Below are 22,770 nucleotides of genomic sequence, written 5' to 3' on the forward strand. Positions count from 1 at the left end.
GGTATTTTTAGTTTTCTGACTTTTCATGTTTCTTATTGAAGCCAGAGAGGCAAACTACATATGATTGTGTGGTTTCTTAAAACCTGAATTTAGAAAATTTATTAAATAAATATATTTAATAAATTTAATTGTTCCTGGAGCATGTGAGACTAAGAATTACATGCCTTCTTCATAGTTTTCAGTAAGTTTTGTTTATTAAATGATATATATTCTCTGCTTGAAACACCAATTATACCATGTTTTTTAATCTTTGTAGAGATTAACATTTTGATGAAAAACATAAGATTATTTTTAAAAACTTAAGTATTCTGAATTTTGAAGCCTCCTAATTCAATGTGAACTTGTTAGAGTATATTTCCCTGAGAAACAGTGAATTCATAGTGGGTACAGTCCTGGCTAGTCACATGCATACATATATCACTTCCAAACCTTTTAAACTTTTTTTTGACATATTGGAGGTTTGCTGACTTACATATACACTCTGAATATCCGAAGCATATGAATGGCAGCTTTTACTCCAGGGATTAAAGAAATATCCTTGAGAATACCTCATACCCACTTGGGCTTCAACTTTCTATCATATAAAAGGAGCATGTTAATCAGATATCATGCAGGACTCCTGGGTTGCCTACTGCTTCATCATTTGTCTATGCTTTCCTTACATTTTGTGTCAATGTCTCTATGATGCTCCTCTTCATGTTCTGTCTCCCAGAAGTTTAAGTTTCCCTTTACCCTGTCCATTTTCCTTTGTATCTATTGGTTTAGCTTACTTTTGTTTGAACCCCTCTCTCTCCACTTTTGCTTTTTTTTTAAGATAACTCCTGATGAAACTCTAGCCTGTGCTATCAACTCTAATAATAGTTGCTTTATCCACCAAAAATAGCAGATACAATATGCTCTGTATTATCACAGTGGATGTGATCATATATGTAACCTAACTTGAAGTGTGTCCTCAGAGGAGAGTAGCTCCTAAACACAACCATTCCATCAGTCCGATAATTATGATTAATATGAGTGAAAATCTTTTATGTGTACCTCTTCCTTTTATAATTCACAATAGCAAGATGTAGAACTTCGTAAGGGTAAAACGTGGAATTAGAGAAGTTATGAGAAAACACGAGGGTGTGGACTGGGTATATTCTACAGCTCCCTCACTTGTACACCTAACCTTAGAAAGATTTCTAGTTCTCTGGGCTTCTTCTTTATTACAGAAAATGAAGATAATAGTAACCGCCTAGCACATACAGTGAGGAGTTAGTGTCTAAATCTAAGATGCACTATGTACAATACTCTCTTATAATATTAGGGCATTGTGCATAGTAATTAGTCATTGTAGTTATGATGCATGTTAGCTATATCTAGTTTGTTAATCATTACTTGGATTCATTTCTCTAATGCAAGCATAGACCTTGATGTGGAAAAGTTGTCCATTACCAAATTTTCTGTCAGTCTACTTTACTAATGAAAGAAAAAGAAGACTGTTTGACAATGGTATGTAGGATAAGTGTTGTTTTGTTTATAAACACTGAAAGGAGAATACTAGCAGAGTAATATCCTGACTTGGCAATACCTGACATGTGGTCATAAATGACGGTCATCCTTACCACTCCATCCTGTGTGCTCTAGTTCCAGGGAGACCCCGGCTTGTGATTAACCACACTCAAATGAATACAGCTCTCATTCAGTGGCACCCCCCTGTGGACACATTTGGACCCCTTCAGGGCTACCGCCTAAAGTTTGGCAGGAAAGACATGGAACCACTCACTACTCTTGAATTTTCTGAGAAGGAGGACCACTTTACAGCCACAGACATCCACAAGGGTGCATCATACATCTTCAGACTCTCAGCCAGAAACAAAGTGGGCTTTGGGGAGGAAATGGTGAAAGAAATCTCTGTTCCAGAAGAAATGCCAACTGGATTTCCTCAAAACCTCCACTCGGAAGGCACCACTTCAACCTCCGTCCAGTTATCTTGGCAACCACCTGTCCTAGCAGAGAGAAATGGCGTCATTACCAAGTATACTGTTCTGTATAGGGATATCAACATTCCCCTTCTTCCAATGGAGCACCTTATAGTTCCAGCTGACACCTCTATGACACTCACTGGCTTAAAATCAGATACTACTTATGATGTAAAAGTACGTGCTCACACGAGCAAAGGGCCCGGGCCATATAGTCCCAGTGTCCAGTTCAGGACACTGCCTGTGGATCAAGGTAGGATTTGTCTGCTTATGGCCTTCCTCCTTTAAAGGAATATCAATCTTTGGAAATCAGTATTTTGAAGCTATAAATATCTGATCGGCCCCTTCATATTAATAGGTTCAGCACTATAAGCAGGTAAAGTATGTATGACTCAATCCATTTTGAAAATCATAGGTTTCAGTTATAGACTGTCACTGAAAGTCTGGTTGGCAGTACCCTATGTCTTCAGGTAAGAGAAACAGAGGATAGTTGACTGAATTGGAGACAAAGGCAAGTGCTCTGTAAGAATGGGTATTAAAATGAATGCTCTAAACAGGTAGGCAAATCACATTTCTCTCTTTGTCCTATGTAGGCAGCACCTAGCCTAAGCCTTATGATCCATGGTGGAAAAAGAAAAAGTTAGATGCTTTAAGAATAGTTTAAATACACAGTTTTTCCTTTTCCAGCAGTGTTTGCAAAAAATTTCCATGTCAAAGCAGTTATGAAGACTTCAGTGCTTCTGTCTTGGGAGATTCCAGAGAATTATAATTCTGCTATGCCTTTCAAAGTAAGTGTTCTTTAGGTGACATGTTGACAAGAAGAAGGGACCGCTCATCTCATGATGGAACATTATGTATGACAAATACAGAAAACTTGGATTTGGACACATGGGCTAGGGATAGTTCAGTGCTGGAGCACTAACCTAGTGTGAGACCCTGGGTTAACCTACCTGTACTACAAAACAAAAATGATGGGGGCTCATGAGTTCTATTCTTATTTGTGAAAGACTTTCATGAAAGAGTCGCATTTGGTTCTTTGACCGTGTGGTCTTTCCGTTCTTGAGAGTAAGCAGACACTCAGAGCCACAGCTGGCAAGACTTACATGGTACCCAGTACATTGAACTTCAGCATTTTACAGCCAACTGTTACTTTTTGTTTCCATAAAAGTAAGGACTCTTCAGGATTTCTACTAATTTATAATGTAATATTCTGAAAAAAATTAAGATTATATTTATTGGTCTGAATTCCTAACACTGTAGAAATAGAGTTCCATCTTACTATTGAGACCTTGCAAAAAAGCAGCAATAGTTTAGTGTGTGTGAAATGAATAAAATAATATTTTTAGTAAATGAAATGGTTAGAGCAGGATTTAAAACTTCCTGATAAATCGTGCATATGATACATTGAAAACCAATAATACATTCCATTAGAATCACATGTGACTGGCAGGTTAAATCTTGAAAAATTACTGTACATTTTGTTGTTGTTGTACATTTTTGAGAGAATTGGGAACATTTTACCTTTACATACTAAGAACTATCAAAGATAATCAATGTAGTCACCAGAATTACAAATACTTATGGGATTAGGAATTGTCCAGAAATAGAATGAACTGACAAAACGATTTTTTAAAATGGTTTAGAAAATGATAATGAATTTGTGACTGGTTGTATATCTGTAGATTCTTTATGACGATGGAAAAATGGTAGAAGAAGTAGATGGCCGAGCTACCCAGAAGTTAATTGTTAACCTCAAGCCTGAGAAATCATATTCCTTTGTGTTAACCAATCGTGGGAACAGTGCTGGTGGATTGCAGCATAGGGTAACAGCAAAGACTGCTCCAGATGTGCTCCGTACCAAGCCTGCCTTCATCGGGAAGACCAACTTGGATGGCATGATTACTGTACAGTTGCCTGATGTTCCTGCAAATGAAAACATAAAGTAAGTTAAGGAAAGAAAGGCAAGTAAATACAGAGCCTGCATTTCAGTGTTATTGTCATTGTAGACGAATGAATCTCTGACTAGAACATGGAAGATTCTTCTGTGTAGGCTCATCCTTTAACTATCTAGTTCTATCCCACTCTGGGTGTGTGTCTCTGTGTGTATTCATGTTAACACAGTCTTTTCAATGGAACGATGCATTTTTTTCTATTCCAGCCATATTGTTTTGAAAGGGAGATTACAAGCTGCTAAAATGCAATTTAATGTAGTATATAGAATACAGTTGATAATTGACTGATAACTGGCAAAACAATACTCATTATACCCACAGCAAGTATTAAAATATATAAAATGGCTGAAAGAAACTACAATTTAAATAATTGAATAATTTAAATAATTGAAAGTAACATATGATATTGATATTTTATTTGTGTGCTATAATATAGGCAGACTTCAAGTTGAAGTACAAAACAACACTGAAGAAAAAAAATTAGAAAATGCAACATAGAGTGTAGTGTAAAAGCCAGGAGACCAGAAGTACACCATTAAGTTCACTCAATTGAGAAGTTTCTCCAAAGACATATTCTTAGCTGGTTTCATAACCAGTGCATAACCAGACAATATCATTGAAGTATATGGCCATGAAAAGGATGCTGCCTGGCATAGAGTAGGATATATGAAAGGACAAACATGAAATATGAAAGTTATTCTCAAGAATGACCATGCTAGAATGAGATGAATCATGTGTATTTCTGAACATAATTTTGAAGGTCAAATAGGGAGCTTACAAAATTTAAGAGCCAGAAAGTCATACGTCAAGGGGTGGTTTGCACTTTAGTTAGGACAGCAAGCGGTGCTATGATGCTGGAGCCCAGAGCACTTGGACAAGATGGGACAGAGGTGGTAGTGGTGAGACATACAAGAGTCATGTTATGCTTAGCAGGTGGAGCTGTGTTCTGCAGACAGCAGAAATCCTCTAAAGCACAGGATGTAAAGACCAGTGTGTGACATTAGTTATGTGATGCCTCACTTTTACCTTTTCATTTCAGGAGCCATTTACTGAATACCTTGTGGCAAATCAGATATAACTGTTACATGTTTGGGAAGATAATACGTTTTCCTTTTTACTGTATAACATGATAAAGCTAGGATGAAATTTTTAGGAAATATTTGAATTTGTACAGAAAGGCCTTTGTATATAGTTATAGTGCTGAGATGACTGGAGCTCCCAAAAGTAGTAGAGAAAATTGTTGAGAAGTCATCACACAGTCAGTTGACATCTGACAAATTATCCAATTACAATGTAGGACCAATAGTGGTCTGCACAGGAGGCCAAGGGAACTGAGAGACACTAGAGCAAAAATGCAGCAGGGGTCAGCAACTTCTTTAAAGACATTAGAGGAGGTCTCACATTTGGCTCAGGTTAAGAGCTTTGATGACAAAATGGAAAATGTTATTATTCATTGGAGGGGTGAAATATCAAGAGAAAATCTGGTGCAAAATGGATAAGATTACTATTCATCAAAAGATGTAAAATATCAAGAAGAAATCACTGTTTAACTCAGCAGCACACGTGTATTTTAAATGGAGTCTTTTTATGAGCTATCTAGTTGGAAATGTGGGTTCAGAAGAGTTAACTGGTATCAAAGACACAACTCTAGGAGTGACCAGAACAGCAATGGTTTTATAGGGAATGACAGAACATTGAAACAATGAGATGAAAATATGAAACAAAAGATAAACCAGAGAGGTTGCAATAAGAACAGAGTCCACGAATGATACAGAGAATTGCTTCTTATAAAGAGGAAACCCGAGCCAGGACACAATGGGATGGGGCATTTAAAGCATATGTGTAGAACTCCAAGTTCCAGCCAAATGTAATAACACATCTGTAATCCTAGCACCGGGAAGGGAGAGTGGGAACTTGCAGATAGTTAATAGCAACTCCCTTTTTCAACTACATAAAACAACAAAAGAGTCCCCGAATCTCTTGAAAACTGAAAGAAAGCAATGAGAAAAACAAGTTTTAAAATGTAAAATTGTGATAGAATAAACTTTAGTGAAGTATAATTTGTGGCATTCACTCAGGATTAAATAGTAATTTTGACCCACTTTAGACTCAGCTGAATCAATCTTTCCTCCACAGACCTTCACTTGACGTTTATTTGATAAAAACGATGGCAGGTTTCAGCACAAGTAATAGAATTTTCAAAATGTTACTAGTAAAATAAATTCACTGAGATAAGGTCTGCATTTTGTCTAATCTTCTTTTTCAGTTTCTGAAAATTAAAAGTGAAAATACAATACCAGCACACTCTTTATCACAGTAAAATTTAATACGTGTGTAAGATTATATTTATGTATGTATTGACTTTTTAATTCTTTCTGAGTTTTTATTACTATTAACAGATAAACATGTTTTTGAAAACACTTTATTGGAATATATACAGAATGGTACAAGCTAGGTATGGTGGCACATGCATTTTAGTATCAGCACTTGGCAGACTCAGGCAGGACAATCTCTGTGAGTTTTGGGCCAACCTTATCTACATAGTGAACTCCAAGGCAACCAGGACTATGCAGTAATACCTTATCTCACAAAAAAACAAAAAAGAAAAAGAGTGGTACATATTTAACATACAGAGTTTGATAGGTGTGTCAATTTTTCAGCCATCAAAGCCTTAGATATAGCAGATGCACTTCGAGCAACCATGATGTTCCAGGCAATGTGACAGGTTCACAGAGAAGATGCAGAATGTGTCACTACTCTTAAGCAACACAGTTACTTGGGGGACTTGAACAGTGATGCTTGTCAGAATGTTCTGTGACAGGCTGGGCTGCTAGCCTGGGTGTAATAACTCAGAGAGGCATCCTGGAGGTGACATCTATCCTCAGGCTTACGAATAACAAACTCAGGGTGCTATCTGGGTGGAGAGCCAATTGCTGACACCAGATACCAGGAACAGCTGGTACATGTTGCCTTCCACCACATCCTACCAGTAAACTTAGACTTTTCAGTTAGAGCCTAGCAAATCCTTGTTGTGTACACAGTATATTTCTACTACTGTGTCTGGGAAAAGAAAGGTATGAAGCCCTTTTTATCATAAGATACAGCAAACAGTTGACATGAATCCCATGGAGTAGGGGGATATGAGGACAGAAATTCTGCCTGTTCACTGCAGATGTCAAGGGAAGTATGCTGAAGGCATTGGTTAGTTCTTAAGGGGAGATTTGAAAGTTGAAAATGATTATAAAGCAGTGGGAACTGTGGATGATAAATTCAGTGCATTAAACAAAACTCATGTCTTTCCTTGAACAAAGCACTGGAAAGATGAACAGAACAAAACATGACATTGAGGCTGACGTTGTTTCCATGATTTTTCTTAGTTTGATGTAGAAAATGAGCCAATTCCTTGTTGAAGTGTATTAGTCCTTAGTGAGTGAGAACTGGCAATTTTATTCACTGGTGGCAAAGTTAAGTTTTATGTTTTAACTTCTGAATGAGTTCTGACATGCCAGAATATTTTTCGTGTTTTAGGGATTTTTGCTTAGTTCACTTTTTACTTAAGTACTTTGACCAAATCTACTTGAGTTTAGATGGTAAAACATTGCTAACAAAGAAAAGACATCATTGATGAAGTATAGAAAGAAAACAAACTGTTACAGAAACAATATTTTCTAAAAAGACAATGAAGATCTTCAGAAATGCATTTCTTCCTTCTGGAGAAACAAAAAAATAAAAACTAAATTATAAAAGTGCTTGACTAGGAAGGATGCCAGACCCATAGGTAGTGAAAATCAGATATGTTATTGAAAATTTATAATAAATTAATACTTTAATTATTATGCTAATAAATTAATTTCTAGAGCTCCTTAAAGGAATAATAGTTGGAACATGTCCATTCTGTCATCTCTATTTTTTTCTACATGCCATGAGCAGCCTTTTCAAGAAGGCCCCGTATCAGCCTGTACCATTTACAGTAGTTGGCAAGTTTTGAAATTGAAAACACTGTAGTGTTTTGTTTAGTATTCTATGAAAGAAATGCAGAAAGGAAATAGAATTTAGATCTGACCTGTGCTTGCTAACTTCTTAATTAAAAGCTGTCTGGAGCAGTGCTGAATGGCATTTTCCGCTGTACAGCAAAACAGTTTGAGGATTGAAGGCTACTTGCTTACTAAGAGTAACCATGGTTTTTTCAATTATATCCAGGCTAATTGTGAGGTCTTAACTTCTAACCTGTCACTCTTTACCTTGGGATAATTTAATGGTTTCTTATTCAGTTAAACTGTTCATTTTGTGCATGTATGTGTATATGATAGGGCATGCTGGGCTAGCATAAACCAGAAGAGGGTGTAGGTTGGCCTAGAGCTGGAGTTACAAGTGAGTTCCGTGATTTGAATACTGGGAGCTGAGCTCAGGTCCTCTGGAAGAGCAGGAAGTACTCTTAAATTAGAACCATCTCTCAACTGGCAGATTTTTATACATTTAAGGAAGACACGGCTTCTTATTTTTGTCTTCTTCTAGTACTTTGTTTCTATATTGTCTTCTTGAGATGAGCAAATGGCTCGGTTATTTTAGAAATAGCCTCAAGGATGCATCAGGCTGTGGTGTCATGGATTCTGTGATGCTTCATTTTCCTTCTTAACAGTTTTGGGTATACAATGCCAAATAGAAAATGCTCTGATGCTACCTTTCTTCTTCCAAGGTGAGCCTTAATGACAGAGGTCACTCCTATGATTTTTATGGAGCAGCATAATCTGAGTGATTAGGACAAAATCATATGACTGATTGTGCTGAGAGATAAAGCTACTGCCAGGTATCAGGTATACAAATTAGTTTAATAATACTCAGTGGCTTAATTTCAGAACAGAAATGAAAACAAAACAAAAAAAAGTTTATATGGGCTCGGCACACATTTAGTGCACATACATACAGACAAAATACATACATATGAAATAAGAAAATAAATTAAGAATTTAAAATACTCTCTAGGCAGGTCTTAAAACCAAGAGTGTTCCAGCTCTTATATCCAACCGCAAGGCTGGGGTGCTGTGAATGCCATAATCACTACATTATGTCGGTTGCCAGAGTTACAGGAGAGATAAGGGAAGCCTTCCTGTTTATCACCCAACTGCTTCATCAATGAAGGTCATGAAGATAAGTGTAAATGACTTCCCATAGTACACACAGCTAAAAAGATTCAACATCTTAATTTGAAGATAGAAATTGGAAAGATCATTCAAGCTACTGTCAGACTTCTGTGATAAAATAGTTTGATTTAAGCAATACACACAAAACATAACAGGAAAAATTATATGAGGATTGACATTCATCCTTGAACTTTGAAAAAGATTTTGACCTCCCGGCTAAATAAATAAACAGATAACCAGTTTCAAAATGCCAAGATAGATTAGTAATGCTAAAAGGCAGGCTGCATTTTAAGTGGGACAATGTTACAAAGACCATAACTTGCCTTTTCATACATTTGTATGGAGCTGGACCCCTTGATGATAGTAAATTAAATGAAATTACTAAAACTTTGCATAATATACTCTAAAGTCTAAATTTAACTAAGTAAGTTAAATCTAATAAACTGAGAAAACATAATTTATAAATAGTTGTAGATTTTCCAGATATATTAATTCAGAAATATTTTTAATTTATTATATTAGCGCAGTAGTCTACGTTAATAAAAAGTACTTTGAGCCTAAAGTCTAGACTTAAGACAGACAAGCAAAGTAGCATGTAGAGCTTAGTTTTATCGAAATCATTTTTTTTCCTTTTCAAACAAGTATGCTAAGTTGATATGATTTTGTCAATATAAATTTATAGGACATCAGCTTACTATTTATCCCTCTCCCCCATCTGAGTCATGTCTTTTTTCATAATGTCATGTGAAATTAGAACAAGGTTCACTAGTAAACAGATAAAGAAAATATTTTTATACTAAGGAGTATGTTTCCTCTAAGAAGCCTATTTGACCATGGCATTGTTTTTGTAGTGGAAGGAGGAAGAGTTTGATGAGAATGGAAATTGTATGCTCTAATAGGGAACACCAAATATATTTGACTGCTTAAATTCAAAGAGACATAAATCCCCAAGAGCCACCTTTCCTAACCACATCCACTTTTCAGAAGAAGAATAATTCAGTGATAAAGTGGCCATTTGAAGAAATTTTGAGAGATTACATGTGTATCTACCTTAACAAGATTGTTAACATAGAGAAACATTCCTTAAATAGTCTAAGAAAATTATAAACCCCAAATCATCAGTTTATTCAATGAAATAGTCCTACCAGAAGTCAGAAAAGGATTCACTTGGGAAGTAAATAAATGAGTTAATATTTAAGGAAAGAGAATTAACCTGATGTGATTCTAGGCAGATGAGAGAGAGTGATCAATGGCGTGATGACCAAATGCTCCAATATGAACTCAAGATACTGAAAACCAATCAATGGAAATGAAGCGAGATTCTACCAGGCCTTTTAATAGCTTGGCCTTTATCCTAAGAGAAATTGGACTACACTGAAATGTCTCCTGGGGTTGAAATAACACCATCAATTTTGTATTGTGAAATGAAAATTTCAGAGACTACACAAGAAAAAGACAGCAAAGAGGGAAAGTTATAGGACTATTGTCCAGGCATAAAAGATAGAATGAGAGCAGATGGGTGGCAGCAGATTAACAGAGAAGTGAATCCTCTAGAGTTAGAGCTCAGAAGTTAAGCACGCTTGAAGATAAACCAGGAAAGAGGGAAGGAGAAAGTGAGAAGAGACTGCCGATGCTATGGCCAGATCCACAGCTGGGATTACAATGCCTATGGTGTAGTGTGAGAGCAGGAAAGGCTTGGTGTTTATCTCATTGTAACCACAGTGATAGCTGAATACTTTGTCACATAGACTTGAAGCTAGACGAATCTTGTGATTTTCAGAAGAGAGTTTGGGGGTAAAGACAACTGGATGTTATGTACATGAAGCTAATCTTCTAAGCTGCGAGTGAGAAATCATGGGACCAAGTTTCTCAAGATTCTATAATGTAATAGTTGTACATCAATAATTAATTCTGCTATGATGATCAAGTTTGTATGGTAAGTCATAAATTAGGAAAATCAAGTGTGTCGCTAATTACCAAAAAAGGCAGAGAATGCTTCATAGAAGGTTTTACTAATATGCTAGGAAAAGTTTTAAAAATATCAAAAAAAATCTTCTTTAAATGTAACATCATTTAGAGCCTAAAATTCCTGGCAGTGCTGATGTATTGCAGTGCTGAGGCAGGGGTTCTAGCAAGGACAGGAGATAGAGAAGAGGCAATAACCCTTCCCAGAGAATTTGGGCAGTGAGAAGAGGCAGAAAGTGCTGTGACTAGACCATGCTTCTTTTTTACTTCCTTTTTTTTTTAACTAACACTAGGAAGGCTTTGTTTTGGCTTACAGTTTCAGAGACCATTCCCCTGCTGTTCATGATAACAAAGTAAAAGCATAGCAGTTAGAGCTGTGTCTGGGAGCTTACATCTTGAATCATAATGAGGAAGCAGAGAAAGCACACTAGAAATGGTGGTAGGCTTTATACTCTCAAAGACAATGTCCATGGGCATACTTCTTCCAGCAAAAGCACACCTTCTGAGCTTCCTCACACATCCCTAATAACTGAGGGCTCAAGCATTGAAATATCTGAATCTATGGGGGATTCTCATTCAAACTACCACACAGGGCAGTTAATTATATAGAAAGGTTTTCTTCCTCTTCCTCTTCCTCTTCCTTTTCCTCTTCTCCTCCACCTCTTCCTCCTCCTCCTCCTCCTTCCTCCTTCTATTTCCTTTTTGTTTCTTCTAGTTTGTAGGTGCTTTGTCCAGGACTTCTGTTTGATTTGTTCTTTCTATAGTGGATTCATATGTGGTTGAAAGGCAATCTGTAGGCTCCAATGGGAAAAACGAAGTTGGGATGTAAGTACATTGGAGAGATGGCTCAGCCACTAAAGGTTAGGCTCACAACCAAACATATAAGAGATATAAATACGTATAGCTGGATATAGTGTTTAGTACATGCCATAAGAAAGTGAGTCTAAGGTAATAGAAACAAAATGAAGAACCAGTGTCATCGTTAAGTACAGCCCCAGATATCTTCTTACCAAAGGAAAGATTATGGTTTTCATGCATGGACAAGTAGGCTTATAGTTTACTAGAAAGATGAGGAAGAGAGTTTTGCCAGATTGTGTTTTCTCTATCAATAAGTGATATGGATGTCTTTTCCTAAGGAGATGTACACTATCTGCAGGAGAAAATGATGTTGTTGTGAAAATGGAAAGAAGAGATAAGCTGTGTGGAGACCTAAGGGCCTATTTGTAACTGAGGGTTATGAATTTATGGTATGATCTGCAGTGTTGTATTATTTCTTATGCTTTATTTAGCCTTCTGGGCTTAGGGACACAAGGTAGCATCTATGGATTTCAACTAAAGTTTTGAGAAAATAAAGAAAGCTTAAAGCGATAAGAATCTTGGTCGGTGTGTGGATATCTCTCTAAAGACAGAAAGAAAAGCTCCAAAGGCATTGGCAGGGTTCTGAAGGTAGGAAGATGCTAACCCCTACACACACACACACACACACACACACACACACACACACACACACACACACTCACACTCATAATTTCCAGAAGAAAAATGAGAAGTTGGACAGGTTGGTAGGTTTCAGATGATGCTAGGATATATTACAAAGCTTCTGCTACAGAGAACATGCTTTGGATAATATGAAATCCTGATTGCCAAATTATCATGAAATGTGTAAGACTGCTCTGAAGGCAGCCCTGCCTTGCCTGTCCTAGATCAGGGCTTAGATTGATAGAAAGAAAAAGTTGATAGATACCTGACTACTGCACTGGTAATTAATTGCTGTGGGGTAAGCTGTTCCATTCTTATCTCACCCAAGAGTGCTGTGAATAATTGGGGGGATACTACTGAAGTACCAAAAATACAAAGGATTTTTATTTCATGCATAAGAATGGGAACTCAGTGTGAAAGTGGAAGAAAAATTAATGGAATTCTTCAGCTTGCCTCTGACCTACCAGAACCTGCAGGGGAACAATGGGAGCTCTCTGCTAACTCCCAGCATCATCGCTCTAGGAAGAGAAGCTCTCCGAGTGCGCAGTGGGTAGGAAAAGCGAGAGGCTCCTTGACAAGTGTGTTTGTCAAGTGCATCTGCAGAGTTATTTTGAACGCTCAGTTGCAGCTCTGTCACTTCTCTCCCTGCTCATTTAACATGATGGACTTGTTTGGCAAATCCTTCAGGTGGTAGGAGGATGTGAAGAGGAGGAAGCTTAGTCTGGATCATAAAATGAAAATATTGGCCTCCTTCACATCCTCCAACTCTCATGTCTCCTCCCCCTCCTTGATCGTCGTACTTCTTTGTAGGAATGAAAATGAATGGCCGGGTGCTAGAACCTTGTGTCTCTGTTAATTGGTTGCTCAGAGCACCGTGGACAAAAGATTGTGGTTTGAATTCTTGATTAGGTAAAAGGTTTAACCCGTCCCTCTATGTGTGTGTCATACAATGCCTGGCATCCTGGTGAAGAATGTGGTGTCTTTGCCAGTATCCACTGGCCTCTATCCATCCTGTATGCTGCACAGGCTGCCAAGCTCTTTCAGTGCACTTGTTTTTGTTTTGGGAGGATTTTTTTTGGGGGGGGAGGATTTTTTTTCCTCCAGAGAACAGGCTTGTAGTCTTTCATTTATTTATTTATTTATTTATTTATTTGCTATTTTTCAACATATAAAACTGCAATTCAAGGAAGTTAAATAACCAACCCGAGAACCTATAAACACATTAGTTTTGATTCCCAACTCTAGGCCAGGTACATCCCAAAGTAATGTATTAGTCATCAGAATACTCTTGGGAATCATTACCCAGTGAATACAGAGGGAGCAAGAAGGAAATGTTCCATTTTCTAGTAGTGATATTTTTTAAAAGACAAAGTAAAATGAAATCAATTTCAGCAGTGTTTGATTTAACACAGCATATCTAGATTATTGTCATTTGTATGTTACATACATTTGTATGTATGTAAATTATCACTGAGATACTTTACATCGTATTTATATACTGTCTTTCAAACATACAACGCACCAACCACATTTCAAATGCTTGAAGGCCACAAAAAGTTCCCTGGTTATAGCAATGGATCACCCAGCTCTAGAAGAAATTTATGGCAAGGACCTTGCTGTAGCAGAGAGGTTGCAGAGAGGGCTTGTATGTGCTCTTTGACTCTAAAATAGCACATGGGACAGGGCTGGAATCTCCTCCCTTCTTGTTTCTCTTTGCCCCATGTGATAGTTGTCTCTTTTAAAACTATATGAATCCATCCCTGTGTACGTGTGTGTGTGTGTGTGTGTGTGTTCTTGATTTTGCTATGAATCTCTACCAAATTATGAGATTCTCAAACAGATTTTGTGATACATAGAATAAATTCTAAAAAAGGTAATCAAGAAGGTTTGAGTGAATCCCCTCACTATTTTAAATTGGGCAGTTATTTGTTCTTACTTTTTTCTGTGACATAATCTTATAACTGTAAAGCTCCTAGCCATTCTTTTATGGAGTGTGCTATGCTAGGAAGGCAAAACTATATTGTGCATTTAACTAAATGCCTAAAAATGATAGTATAATTTCATTATTAGTTATTATCTTTAACATCTTCATACTAAATATAAATATTAGCAGAATTCTTACACATGCAAAGCAAGAGAAGGGCATTACTATGAAGTTACAAGTACCGTCATTACTAATGTGCACTTTGTCTTGAACATGTAGCTTTATGAGATACTTACCTTTTTTAATTTTTTATTAATTTTTACCAACCAACCAGTTTCCCCCTCTACTCCTGCCACCCTCCCTCACTTCCCCCAACCCATCCCCTCATTCAGTCCTCAGTAACAGTGAGGCTTCCCATCAGGAGTCAACAAAGCCTGGCACATTAAGTTGAGGAAGGACCAAGGCCCTTCCTGCTGCATCAAGGTTGAGCAAGGCATCCCACCATAGGGAACGGGCTCCAAAAAGCCATCTATTGAACCAGGAATAGATCCTGGTCCCATTGTCAGGGGCCCTACAAACAGACCAAGCCACACAACTGTCACCCACATGCAGGGGGCCTAGTTTGGTAATTGACCATCCTCAGTGTATGGAACATTTGTAATTCTTACTGTAGATGTTATTACACTAAATCTTATTTTGAAGGACTTTAGATAGGAATAGTCCCCAAACTCTTATGTTACTTAAAGTTTTACTAGTTAATGGATTTTTTCAATGGGCTTTTGTCTTTATATAATTATAAGATTATGAGTGACTTTAAAATGTTTATATATAATAAATGAATTTTGTATGTGTACAAAATAATATATGCTTATAACAGACAATAGTCATTTTATTATACATCTCTCTTTTAAAAGCCATTTAATTAGTTAATATTGAAAATATTTGGCAGAGCAGCTTGAAGTAGTAGATTTCAATGTTGCTTGAGTGTGTTCGGATGCAGGATCCTAACAAATATGTATGCCATGTTTGAGATGCTTAATAAAGAACAGCCAAGCTGGGCGTTGGTGGCACACACCTTTAATCCCAGCACTCGGGAGGCAGAGGCAGGTGGATCTCTCTGAGTTTGAGGCCAGCCTAGTCTACAGAGCAAGTTCCAGGACAGCCTCCAAAACAATAAGAGAAACCCTGTCTCGAAAAACAAACAAACAAATAATTAATAAATTAATTAAAAAGCAACCAACCATGTGAAATTACCATATGAGGTCATCAAGGTCAGACATTGACATCTACCATTCTTTTTTTTCTTAAATAAACATACAAGTGGTTGTTTTTCCTTACTGTAAAAAAATAGATGAACCATGCGCCATCTGTAATTTGTCTTCTATTTTTACAGTTGGTCTGTATAAGATTTAAGGTTGTAACCATTTTCTTTCTTCTTTCAATTAATCTTACTGTCTCCTCATTCCTGAACAGGGGTTACTACATTATAATTGTGCCTTTGAAGAAGTCTCGTGGGAAATTCATCAAGCCATGGGAGAGCCCTGATGAAATGGAGTTAGACGAGGTAACTTTGTCTTATTTGTTCTGAGTAGACCTCTTGGCATTTTGTTCAGATATCCACTACGGTACATCTGGCAAATTGAGTGAACCAGTGAAGTGGACTTGCTATACTCTAGAAATCCTAACAAAGATTCTTTTGTTTTAATTAAAAGATTACAACCCGTTTTACCTTTATTGCCATTATTCTTTTGCTACCTAGTCACTGTAACCATGACACAGAAATATGGAAGGTACTATCATTACCATTAATAAAATTCAAGAAGACTTAATTAGTTTGGCAGTTGCCAAGGCTGTTACAAATGCTTACTGTACTTTATAACACATTGCATTTAACCTGCCACAAAGTCTTCAGCATATTTTCACAGAATTCTACCAATTCCAAAATGTTTATTTCCTGTATTCTCTGCCCTGTAGGTTTTCAGAATGAAAAATGCATTTCAGTACAGGGGGTGGGGGAAAGCAAAATCTGATCCAAGAAGGAATATGGTACAAGAGGCAGAAAGCACTAAAGAGTTTGCTGTCAACTTACAGAATCTTATAGCTATGTGGTTTTAATTCTAATTCTTGAAATATAAGCACACTTTTAAAAAGTTTGGTTTTATGTGTATGTGTGTTTCTTCTGCATGTATGTCTGTGTGCTCTGTGTAGGCATGGTACCTGTGGAGATCAGAACAGGGTGTTGGATCCCTTGGAACTGGGCTTACAGATAGCAGTGAGCCCCCATGTGGTTCTGGGAATAAGGTCTGTGTCTCTGTAAGAGCAACATGTCAGTGCTCTTAACTGATGAGCTGTTTCTCTGGCCGCATGTACTTTTAAAAAGTAATCATTACATACTTATGTGCCCTGAGAAAATCGAACCCTAGAATTTACCAAGATCACAGACATGACCAGCTCCAGCTGGTTTGAAATACTGCAGACTTTGTTTTTAGCAAAATGCTATAAGTTTATGAGCCCTGCCCAGAAATAGGAAGTTTTAATGCACGTGGTTCGTTTACAACATGGACTGCATCTCAAAATAATCCTCTTATTTCATATATTCTTTCTGCCTCAAATTAGTACAAATGGAGCAAGGAAACGATTACTTCCCTAACTACATTACTAGGAATTGTCAGTGTTTTTGATGTGTGCCTGCACAAAGATGACCGTGATCTAACAAAAAGCAAGGGGGTTTGGGGTGGGGCTTACATTCTGTGGCAGATGTGCATCATCTCTACAAACGCAGCTCATCACCTCCCTGCTTTATGAATTACATGTATTCAGGTTCAGAAGGCTAGACAAGTTCAAGGTCAGGTCTCTACTTGTGTCACTGTCTAGTGATTAGGCAATGTGACTGCAGTACCAAATGACACATTTCAGTAATATGGTCACATAGCTTAATTTTCAGTTTATCTTCTGTCAGTTGTGATAGAGAAACCAAATCCTTTCTCTAAACAGTTGACCCTACATCAGTTTGTAATATTTAACTAGTACTTAGCTGAATTATAGGAATGTCATTATCACATTTTTGTTAAAATTGGATTTTTAAATGCAAAAGTACATTGTAGAATCTATAAATATTTCTACCTATTAAGATGAGCTTTCAAAGCACTGGAATCCAAGGCAAAAGGACATCAAATGCTCTCAGTAATAAGCTTTTCTTAGACATGAAACCCTTGGTAGGAAGGGATGGAAAGTGATTCTCCTTTACAGCCAAGCTTTAACCTCTGGAATGCACAAAAACGCTAATGGATTCAAATATAGGGCTCTGTGACATTGAACTTTCTTGCAGTTAAATTCCACAGGTCTGTGCTGCAGATTCCCATAACAAAGGGTCATTTTAATCATCCTGCGAGTTGTGGTGCATTAATCTGTATAATAGCTTGATAAAGAACATTTTATTAATTCAAAACTTTTGGGTCAGGATGGGTTGTTTCCCACTTTTCTTACTGATATAATTGAGACCACATTGCAGAATTAATGGTGGAAGAAATAAGATACGCATTGACTGGAAAATGAAAATTATTTCTGATAAAGAACTAAAGCCCTTGATATAACTTCTGGAATTATGTCCAATATATTTTGTAACTGTTGTGGAAGGGTACAAATGAAAGTAAGCTGTGGCCTCACTTTCTGCCCACTCATTCTGTTTCTGACATCTCCACATGGGACTTGTTTTTCACCAAGTATGTATGACAGAAGCCTTTTAGTAATTTTAATTTGAACTTGGCACTACTTGGTTTGACAAAGCAGAGTTCTCTTAAATATATTTGACCAGGTACTTTTTTCAGTAAGGTCTATAATTTATATTGTTGGAAATATATCAAGAAGAACAGTGGCCTAAGGGGATTACCACAAGTATGCCTCACATTTAGACCCATACATGATTTTTTAAAGTTTTTTTTTCAATGAGTTACTCTCAAAATTATATTCTGAGCTCATTTATATTTCTGGTCTGGGTTATTATCTGGATGATAATTTCATGGCCTGGAATTCCTGTCCTCAAGGTCAAACAGAGCAGACCAGGCATTGAAAGTTGCAATGAATTTTGGGCAGGATGACTCCCAAATGTTAGTTGTATTTATTTCAGGGCAAGTGATGTAATGTGCCAAAGCTTTTCATTGCCCTGTACTTCAAAGCCTTGTCATAAAGTAATGAAGTCATTTGTGGCTATAATTTCAGCATCTTGGCTAACTTTGGTGTCATTTAAACTCAGTTGAGCCATTTGAAGTATAACACTGGAAGCATCCTAAAGGGTATTCTTTGAGGGCAGGGTCTGATTCCAGATTATACACCAGTGAATTACTGCACTGGAACCAAAGAACAAAAAACAAACAAACCAAAAAAAAAAAAAACCATTCTAACAGTCAATCCTGAGGCACTGGCTTTATGTTTTCTAAATAAACCCTAACAAATGGTAATCATGGGGATTGATGTTGATAAAGTATGACAGCTGCCTATATCTGAAATGTGAATATAACCAAGGTAGGTTTGATCAGCGAAGTGGAAGCAGGGATATAATCACATAAACAACTGATGGTAAGTGCTTTCGACTGACCAACTTCAAAAAACTGTTGAGTACATCTGTAGTGTACTGCCACCAGGGGTTATATAGACTATCATTTTCTGCACATTGACAATAACCTATGTAGTCACTTATGAAGTGTAATATTATATTAAATATTTGACATCAGAGTTTTATGATTTTCATGTTTAAAAAACCCAGGAAATAAAAAAGATCATATTCATCTATGTTAATGAAAGCAGATACACAAAATTTGTGTACATGCTGAGAGAAAATGATTCAAATCATCAGTGTTTACACATGGCATTAGATTTCTTGAATTTGTGCAAAGAATAGGTTATGTAAAAGTCAGGTGGAAAAACCTCTTGTATGTGTCTCTCCTATAGATGGTTTAATTTTTTGTCACCACGAAGTTTATTCATACACCTAATGTTTCTTTCATGCTCCAGTTTGCTCACTGTGAATTGGAGATAATTGTGATGGTTTTTACATGGTTGTTGGGGAGCGAATGAACTGATGTTCATTTAAGCTTCCTGAAAGGATGTCTGGTACCAAATAAGTGTTATCTAATGGCCATCATCATCATTGTCTGTAAACCTGTGTTTGGCAATAGAAATGTAAGGTGAATTTCTGTTCTTTCGTCCCAGAAGTTGGGGCACAATTGAGTGGCCCACATAGATACATGAATACTTTAGATCGCGATTTTTCAAACAGATCATGTCGAATCCCTGCCTCTATCAACACCTTATATCTCATATAGTTTTAGTTGTAGCAATAAGCTCAGATTTCACAGATATTTTTAGAGCATGATAAATTAAATATTATTGATACATGTCATAGAAACAAATTATTACTTATCCAGAGGGCTGTCTCCCACATTATTTGATTTTGAGTCAGCCGGTACATCTATGACTCTCAATATAAAACACACTATATTGCCTGTGGTTGCTAACAGAAGCATTTAAGTTTCGACAAGGCCGGTAACAATTTCCCCTCAATTCCTGCCTTGATTATGACAGCATTTCTTTCATTCCTTTTTAAAAATTTAATATATATGTATGAGTATCTTCCTCCTCCTTACACAACTATTCAATATATACACGCTTGTACCCACAGTGGCCAAAAGAGGGTGTTACAGCCTGTGGAACTAAAGTTACAAATGGTTGTGAACCACCATTTGCTTTCTGAGAATCAAACCTGAGTAGACTGAAAGATTAGCTAGGGCCCATAACTACTGAGCCATCTGTCTCTCCAACTCCTGCCAGTGTTTCTTTGTACAAAGTGTATTTCACCAGTTTGGTTCTTCTATTTCCTTTCCAGCATAAAAACCAAGCATAATAGTTTTACTGCCAAACCTACCTAAGTCCTAGAACTTTGTTTACCAGGATAAAGGTTGTTTTTGTCCTCAGGTACACAGACATTTTCCGGTTTGTCCTCAGACACAGCCCCTTTCTCCACAGACATGAAACCAAAGTAAAAGTTCTTTCTAAAAAGCCACTAAAAATTGTTCACTTACCTCCAAAGGCATTCAAGACTGCTGAAGGCTTCTTTCCAGTTAGACTCTATAAAATAATATGTGACAGGAGAAGACAGAGATAAGATCACATTGCTTTCAAATCAATTCTCATATCATTAATGAGATTTTCTCTCAAGGAAAGCCAATGAAAAGCAATGAATTATTCAAACATTAATTTCAGATTTTCTTTTTCCTTAGAAATACTAGAAGGGTGTGTGTGTGTGTGTGTGTGTGTGTGTGTGTGTGTCTATATTTTCTTTACTTCGTGTTCGTGATATTGAAATTTATTCTTACTCACCCTACCGAACGTGTCACCTGTTTAAATGCTTATTCCTGAGAGCTACATTCTACACAAAGTTGTTGGCTCAATGGAAAAAAGTCAGGAGTATCTTCTAAACTGGTTAGTAAAAGCAGTAAGCTGAGCAAGACAGCGAAATGAGTGATGACTTATTCGAATAAGTAAATCAAAGTTATTCCTTAGATTCTAAGTCTGATGACTTTAGAGAATTTTCATCATGTAAACAATCCCATTGGTGAAACAGTGACATCTTCTATGAAAACTGGTGACTGCTTGTTTCATGTATCTCCCATGAGACCAGGCTTTTGTGCATCAAGCTGTGCTTCTTCCTTAAAGTGGTTATGATGAAGTATTGGCCTTTCAAAGAATTTCATTAGTGTAGGAAATTACATGGGCTTCCACTGAAGATCTCATGCCCTGTGTTTAAAGTCTGGCCCTTGCAAATCAGTTTGGAATCTTAACTCACAGGAAGCAAGTATTTGAAAATCAGAGCTGAAAGTCCTTTGTGCTAACCTGCTGCAGGGAAAGTGAACAAACTCTGTCAGGTTCTTCCCAGTCCTGGATTAGTTTCTCCTCTAAGACATCAATAAGTTGGTTGTTTATGTATGTTTCCTTTTTCTGTTTGTCGCTTCTTCCTTAAGCTGCTTAAGGAGATATCTAGGAAGCGCAGAAGCATCCGTTATGGGAGAGAAGTTGAATTAAAGCCATATATTGCTGCTCACTTTGATGTCCTTCCCACTGAGTTCACCCTGGGGGATGACAAGCATTATGGTGGATTTACAAACAAGCAACTCCAAAGTGGACAAGAATATGTTTTCTTTGTCTTAGCGGTGATGGACCATGCAGAGTCTGTAAGTTCATTTTAATGGCTTCTCTTTCCTACCCTTGGCCATTTTCAAACCACTGTGAATGTTTACTTGGGGGTGTGCCTGCATGTACCCCAAGTGTTTCTCACCAGCTATCATTAAGAGAAGTGTTACAATGGGCTGTCTGTCCTTCCAGAATTGCTGAGTATTCTGCATTACAAACCATATGGCATCTTAGATAACAAGAATTTCAGGTGTGAAGTATCAAATTGATGGAGCATAGGTCTGTAACACACAGTGTAGCATTCCTTCTATTGTCACTAAGATTTCTCTCTTATCCCATTGGAAATGATTTCCTTCAAGAAAAAAATACCGTTCTGTTCTCATGTTGCATGATCCAGGAGAGTTAGCCTATTCATTGTGTTAGGAAACAAAAGACCATGACATTTAAATAGCATGTTGGAAAACACGAGCCAGGGCAGTTATTTAATTCATTCTCCTATAACTGTGAGTACACAGTGCTTACACCCAGATTTCGAAGACAGTGTTTCTATGAAGAGGGGAGTACAACCAGCATCTTCAATTACTGAAATGTATGAGTGACTTTATCAGTGAAAAGCCGAGAAAGTTACAGAATAATTCAATAAGAGTGAGAATTCCTAAGGTACTCTAAATAATGACTTGTCTTGTTTTATGTAATTCATCTTGCTCCTGTGCCGTTTTATGCTTCAGTTGCTTTGAATGCTTTAAAAAAGGAGAAGAAAAGTGGGGAGAAACAGTAGACTGAAAGCAAGGTAGAGGTTAAAGTGGCAGTTCACATTAACATTTAATAGATACCGTCCTAGCCGTGTCCTAATCAAGGCTTAAATCTGGCATTTTGGCAACTGAGGTGAGTTGGTCTCTTTATTTAAGAAGTCCACAGTTTATGGAAGGTCTGTGTATCAGGTGTTGTCTTGTACAGCAGGTACTCTCTTCAGATGACTAGAGGTGTTCTCCCATGGAAAATCAGAGGACAGAGGCAGCCTCATTTACCTTTATGTGTGAATGTCATTTGATGACCTTCCTGGCATTTCAATACATCATGATGCTGTCTGTATCTAGTTGAAGGTTTTTAAGTAAAATATCAGGGGAATGATATGTTAAAAATATTTTTTAAATAAAGTATAC

The 22,770-nt window shown here is 37.1% G+C and overlaps 1 protein-coding gene across 50 annotated transcripts in view; it reads left to right on the top strand.

Moving 5' to 3' along the window:
* The window catches only part of Ptprd (protein tyrosine phosphatase receptor type D), a 2,190,171-nt gene that overhangs the window by 2,045,065 nt on the left and 122,336 nt on the right, over positions 1 to 22,770 (top strand). For 25 of the 50 annotated variants that reach the window (XM_040757239.1, XM_040757256.1, XM_040757242.1 and 22 more), the window contains 5 exons: positions 1,627 to 2,214; positions 2,649 to 2,749; positions 3,644 to 3,903; positions 15,896 to 15,986; positions 21,439 to 21,648. In XM_040757239.1, coding sequence (XP_040613173.1) covers positions 1,627 to 2,214; positions 2,649 to 2,749; positions 3,644 to 3,903; positions 15,896 to 15,986; positions 21,439 to 21,648 — 1,250 coding nt within the window. The remainder of the gene's footprint in view (positions 1 to 1,626; positions 2,215 to 2,648; positions 2,750 to 3,643; positions 3,904 to 15,895; positions 15,987 to 21,438; positions 21,649 to 22,770) is intronic. The other 25 variants (XM_040757241.1, XM_040757263.1, XM_040757253.1 and 22 more) reach the window with 3 other exon arrangements.

The sequence above is a fragment of the Mesocricetus auratus genome, unplaced genomic scaffold (assembly GCF_017639785.1).
Source record: "Mesocricetus auratus isolate SY011 unplaced genomic scaffold, BCM_Maur_2.0 Super-Scaffold_100014, whole genome shotgun sequence".
NCBI lineage: Eukaryota > Metazoa > Chordata > Mammalia > Rodentia > Cricetidae > Mesocricetus > Mesocricetus auratus.